Source organism: Mobula birostris, chromosome 26 (genome assembly GCF_030028105.1).
Source record: "Mobula birostris isolate sMobBir1 chromosome 26, sMobBir1.hap1, whole genome shotgun sequence".
Lineage (NCBI taxonomy): Eukaryota > Metazoa > Chordata > Chondrichthyes > Myliobatiformes > Myliobatidae > Mobula > Mobula birostris.
Window position 1 is genome coordinate 23,021,846 of NC_092395.1, and position 6,724 is coordinate 23,028,569.

The 6,724-nt window shown below is 37.8% G+C and overlaps 1 protein-coding gene across 1 annotated transcript; it reads left to right on the top strand.

The window, feature by feature from the left end:
• The first annotated feature begins 5,644 nt into the window (after positions 1 to 5,644).
• Positions 5,645 to 6,241, top strand: LOC140188096 (GTP-binding protein Di-Ras2-like). The gene has a single exon (XM_072244048.1). It carries the CDS (start codon positions 5,645 to 5,647, stop codon positions 6,239 to 6,241), a length of 597 nt encoding a protein of 198 aa, XP_072100149.1.
• The last annotated feature ends 483 nt before the right edge of the window (positions 6,242 to 6,724 follow it).

The following is a 6,724-nucleotide window of genomic DNA, read 5'->3' on the forward strand; positions in this document are numbered from 1 at the left end:
TGCTGAAATTGTAAGGGTGAATGTAAAGGAGACACAAGCCGACAAGACAATAGATTGGAGTCGGTCAACATCGCTCCGCACAGTTACAACACGCATCGAAGGTAAATCTTATCTTAGTGACGTGCAGAGCAGGTACACATTCTCGTACATATCGTGCTGCTGGCATTAGGAATGTCTGAAAGTGTGTGCAATGTATTAATAGAGAATCGAGTCTGAATTGTTCACGGTGCGAGAGACACAGCCTTTGTAATTGTGCTCTGTGAAGGTAGGATTATGGAAGGAATGGAGGATTATTATTGGGAATGATGGTCTAAGTGCCAAATTGATCAAAAGAGGAAAGAAGCCATTAATTAATTGAGAGAAGTGAAGGTAAATCTTCAATTCCTCTGCATCTGAGCGGGGATATTAAGATGCTGGCATAAAACGGCGTTCGCTATATCAGTATAAATGTGTGATTCTGTGCAGCCGGTTGTCCCTGCCTCTTTGCACAAGTGATAGGGTGGAAGCGTGCTGTCGATAACGTGTACGGCGGTGAGTGTGCACACAACGCTGTGCAACCGACAACCTGTGCAGCTGCGAGTCATGCACAATAAAGCCTCTGTGTGTTTAAGCATCGAAGTTAAGTATCAGGGGCGACAGAGTACACCTGTGCTAAAGTGTAAGCGTACAAAAAAAGTCATTTGTGTGTGCTTATATGTGAAAGTGGGAGCACCGAATCGCCAATGTCTGCAGATCAGGAGAGTAGAAAGAGGCTCCTAGTGGGTTCAGATTCTTCTGGAATTGCCATTCAGCTAAAAAGTTCGCCGATATGGCAATAATGATGCGATAATTTAGTTTGGCACAAACCACGTCAAGGTCTTGTTCCGGTATTTGAAAATCCGAAGAATGAAATAAATATGGCAAACTCAGTAGGTATAAAAATAGTTACTTGCACCGCGTTGTAATTCCAGGAAAGGCATAGCGCCAGGCTGGACCCCGGACAAAAACTGATGTGTCTTTTTGATCTAAGACGAACTGGAGATCAGTCGCTTTAGGTAATCATGTCCCACCGGGGAATGCCAGTATTTTTATGGTATTTGAGCATGACTGCCCGTCTACTAAATTACCCCAAACCCACTTACTAAACCAATGATTGCTCACAATCACTCCAACAGTGCTGATAAGTTTTACAAAAGAAAATTTTGAAGGGCATGGTCACTAAAGAAGAATTCATCGTTATAAACTAGCCAGTCTGAAGGCACGACAGAAAAAAAATACTTCCTTCATATTTGCTTTCTCGAAAAGATGCAGCTCATGAAGCAAACTATCATTTGAACTCCAACGCGATTGGGGATTGGGGAGCACCAGAGATTCCAGTTCCCGGTAATAACGCGTACCTGATTAACTGCAGGAAGATATGAACTGGGGAGGAGGTTCTGACTATGTTTACAACATAAGTAGAGGGAGTCTTATCGCTGATCTGAGAAACAACACTGGACATAAACACATCTTCCGGTGTTAGAAACGTTCAGAAACATCGAATTATTCCCCACAACTCTTGGTCATTGTGCAGTGTGTCAACAATGCATGACGTCCAATGAAAGGATATATAAAAAATTCAAATTAAGTTCAATAATTAAAAATAGTATTATCCTGATGTTACGTGTCCAAAAAAATGTAGAAAAACAATTTGTTCAGATCTGGAAATTCCACTTCCATATCTGAATGTGCTTGTGTGTTAAATTGTTTCTTGACTTTATGAGTGACCTGGATTAATTTCCATGTAAATCTTAATAGTACCTTATAAACGTTAAGTTGTTACTGTCGAATGAAATGAGATGAGATAGGTTGAGTGAGACAGATATCCCAAAACCTTTCAACATTTTCTTCCGCTACAATTTACCAAAACTTTGAATATTTGTGCGCAGGCAGATCAGGGATATCAGTTGGAGTGCCAGTGAAGGACTATGTTTCTCTCTTAGGTTCTCATTTAAAACATCAAGCACTCTGATATCAAATCAGATTCCAAATAAAATATCTTACTCATCCTCTTAAAATCATTTTGTAAATACCAACCATTCACCTTCCTTGGCTGAACAAGTTTACTCATTACTCAGTTATTCATTTACAACCAAAGTATGAGTACCTGATGTGCCACAGGGCATTCTGAACTGAGTTGGAAGTGTCCAATTTTGCAATGAAAGAGAGATTCTAATTCCATGAGTTCAGGTTCTCCACTTCTCTTCAACATAATTGCAGTTGAGTCTCTATCCCCTGGATGGAAGAACAGTGTGTCAATACAACTAGCAATGTCACCTGAAATAACTTTACTAATGTAAGATTAAGTAGGGTTTGGGCCAGTCCTATTGTCTTGGGAAAAGCAATTCTCTATAACAATAAACAGTCTATATATAGATGTCTGCATATGTACAGATGATACTAATAGTTGCCTCTGTCAGATTTTTCCTTACTATCTCTTGATTGCATGTTTATACTTTTCATATTCTATTAATAACGCACAATGGAACTTGTTGAGCTTAGCTAACCTGGCAGCTGTGTTGCTTTTAGTATTCATGTTTCAGCGTATTTTCTGGTTTGTTCATGTCGATACAGATCATTTTAGATAATCAAAAAGCTGCACGTGCTGGAAGTCTGAAATAAAAACAGAAAATGCTGGAAATATTCAGCAGTCAGATCTCTCTTTCTTGACTTCCAACACCTATTAACATTGGATGTGATGAATATGGTTATATGATTCCATTTCTTTGCATTCGATTTAGTTTATTTTCGCTGATGAAGTAAGGTGATTTCATAATTTTCCTTCCACGTGTCCTATAAGTAAGTAATATGCATAGTTACATTGCAGTAATATGGTACAGAAACATAATTCTTTAACTATATGAAGGAATAAACTATACTTTGTGGGATGTAATGGTGAAATATTATTTAAAGAACTTCCTTAGGCAGCAATTAGAATGCAAACCTTCAAACTAATGATAGAACTTCCGTTGAACTGAACAATGGATTCCTTGAAGACCACAATTTCACTTATTCAGATTTCTCCTCAGTATGCACACTGTTTGAATATAACTACCCTTTTGCTAAAACACATTCACTGGTGCTTCCTAATCTCATCAACTTTATTGGTCCATATAATACTGCCATACAAGATTCCTTGCCAGCAGTTCACACAGAACGTACTGTCTAATCGCTGGCATTTGAATGCTCTCTCTTTACAGTTGCTGTCAATGAATGTTGTAACAGTGACAAACCAACAGCAAAGTGATCCAAGCTGTCATAGTGCAATATAAGTATATGCCTTTGGCTAGATTCAGAAATATTTTACTTCACATCCCAATTTCTATTTCTGATCAAAGCTATTTTGTATATAATTGACAGCCATGCCAAAACTGAGGTGCTGTTCAAGAGTTTCCACTGATTCCTTGGTGATATCCAATGTTATTCTTGTAACAACATACCAAGGCATTTTTAAAACCATAATTTGAGTAAGATGAATAAAAGGAGAATTCAACTTTCAAAAAAAAAAAGGATTCAGTTCAAAATGAATATGTATATGGGAAATTTTAAAACTGAAATGCAGCCACTAAATATTTCACATGGAAACTAATAATACTGTGATCAAATAGTTTTAAAACAAATATAAGTTGTGAGTGAAAGTTCATAGAGCTCAGAATGAAGTTTAGATTTGAGTTACACTACAAATTGCTGGAGTAACTCAGCAAGTTAGGCAGCACCTACAGAAAAGAATAAACGGATGCCATTTTGAGTTGAGGCCCTTCAATAGGATTGAATGTGGTTTAGAGTCCAAATAAAGGGTCTTGGCCTGTTCCGTTGACAGTTTATTCCTTTCCATAGATGCTGCCTGACCTGCTCAGTTCCTCCAGAACTTTGTATGTGTTGCTCTGGATTTCCAGCATCTGCAGGATCTCTTGTGTTTAGTTATTGAATTAAATAAGTTTAGGGAGTGTCTGCTTGGGTGAGTACAGGAGAAGGAAAAAGTGAGAGTTAGAACAATGAGAAAAATGGGAGAGAAGATGCTTACAATGAGGGCTAATTGAATGAAAAGTAACTACATTTCTCAGTGTAGATGGCCATAGTGATCAGATACAATTGCAAATGTATAGCAGCAATGCGATGAGTTTCTGAGAAGGAGAATATTGCAGAGCACCAACAATCAAAGGAAAAATGTATCTGTTAAATTATTGATGAAAGAAAATCTTCAGACAATATGGACAGAATGAGACAGAATTTGGAACACTGGTGGAGTCTAGTACAAAGGCCTGTAGAACGTAGAGTTTGGCATGAGGTCAGAGCCTATGTAAAATCAGGACCCCTTCATGATACAATGGTTTTCTCAGGAAATAATTCATCATGGAAGGATAATTTATTAATTTACATTTCACTGGCCAATATAAGATACCACTTCAAAATAACCTAACTGCGGTCCTTTCTGAGACTCTAAAACCGGGTTGTCAATGATTCATTGAGTTCACATCCAATTGCTGCAATGTACTGTAAATATCAAAAGTACAGGCAGTGGACAATCCTGCTCTCTAAAGGATTTAGTTGAGTTCAGATCAGTTTATATGTGTCAAGAAGTTTATTAATTGCTTTTAACATTTTATTACATCTACTCCTTTTACATATAACCTATAGTATATATAAATATTCATCCAATTTTTTACTTTTGTTGTAGATTTTCCTTCGGCTGCAATTTTTCGGTAGGATATTTAATAGCCTCTCATGAAAGAAAGATATACGAGAATGTCGTACATGAATGTCTAGCAATTGTGATTTCATTTCAAATTCAATGAAGTACTTTTAATGCATAGGATTTATTCGGTTGAAACAAATGTGGGGGTCAATGTGCACAGATCAAAATGATAAGGACCAGGTAATCTGATTTAGGTCTGTTGAGGAATAAATATTGGTTGAGGAACAGAGTAGAGTTCCCCTGTAATTTTTGAATTGTATTGTTGTGGGATCTTTTGCATCCACCTGAGGGAACAGATGCAACCACAAAGTAATTTTCCATCAATATTATGCTAGAATCTACCTAGATTTTGGACTTGAGTTTCTGAAGCAGGACATGAATCTGCATGTCTTTGATCCAGAAATGAGAGTTCCACTATTGAGCTGACGCTCAGTCATGCTCCTCATATTCTGTTAGTGATCTTAAAATATATCCTAGTAACTGTCTGGCTAGTAGCTTCCCAGTGAAAAGATCACTTAATTAATTAATTTTACCATTATAGGAAAGATTATCTGATTATATTTCTTAATGATTTGCCACCCATTTCTCAATCACAAGAACACTAGCAAAGTGAAATTCTCAGAAGTAAGTGGAATTCTGAACAGTCCCATTTAACTGGTCTTCTACCAGCCTCTGCTGAGATCCAAATGGAATCAAAATTTCTCCATCTAGAATTTTAAACCCTACTCATTTTTTAAAAAATTTTTGTCAGTTTTCAAATGATGTATATTTTCCTATTGCTGGTTTGAATACTATAAGCTACATCAATGCTATCAAATGGGATTCTTCATGCCATAAGTAGAATCAAAATTCTGAAATTAGACATTAATTACTGCTGTTGCATTATTGTTTTCTCACTGTTTATTTGTAGGTAAGAAGATATCCTAGAAAATGCCTGAGCAGAGTAATGACTACAACGTCGTAGTGTTTGGGGCTGGGGGCGTTGGAAAAAGCTCCCTGGTGCTACGTTTTGTCAAAGGGACTTTTCGAGAAACGTACATTCCCACCATTGAAGACACCTACAGGCAGGTGATCAGCTGCGATAAGAGTGTCTGCACCCTTCAGATCACTGATACCACAGGCTCACACCAGTTCCCAGCAATGCAGCGGCTCTCCATTTCCAGGGGACATGCGTTTATCCTAGTCTACTCCATCTGCAGCCGTCAGTCCCTGGAAGAGCTAAAACCCATCTACCAGCAAATCCTTCAGATCAAAGGCAATATTGAGAACATCCCGGTCATGTTGGTGGGGAACAAGTGTGATGAAACAGCCAAAGAGGTGGACAGCAAGGTAGGGGAGGCACTGGCTACAGAATGGAAGTGTGCATTCATGGAGACGTCCGCCAAGATGAACTACAACGTCAAAGAGCTTTTTCAGGAACTGCTTAATTTGGAAAAACGCAGATGCATGAGCCTGAATATTGATGGGAAGAAGTCCAAACAGCAGAAGAGAACAGAGAAATTAAAGGGAAAATGCAGCATCATGTAGACTGTACTCTGCAGTCAAATGGGCAGTTTTACTTACTTCAATTAGACTATTAGGCAATCTGTACAGAACAGCATCCATGCTACACCATCCCATACTGTATATTAATTCAGCATTCTGTCCTCTATAAGCTGACTAAAGCACTATAACTTGCCAGTGTCAAATTTTCTTTGTTACTCATACTCATTGTAGAGTTTAGATAATAAAACAGATAAATAACAAAGAACATAATTTCATCCAAGGCAAAATTTAATGACAAAGCAGATGAGCTTCAGCTAGCTTCCACTGGAATCACTCCCTCAAGGTCTTTAACAAGAATTCCTTTGACTGTCCATTCTCCCAAGCATAGTTTGTAGTGTTATAGTGGGGAAATGTACAATCCTTGTAGGTACAGTATGAATACTTCATTACTTTTGGTCTCTGTGCCTATTATCCGTCCTATCTCATAATGTAAGTTACTGAATGTATTAACTTTTTAAACTTATG

Coding starts and splice junctions, on each gene's coding strand:
- LOC140188096 (XM_072244048.1), top strand. CDS start 5,645: ATGCCTGAGCAGAGTAATGACTACAACGTCGTAGTGTTTGGGGCTGGG.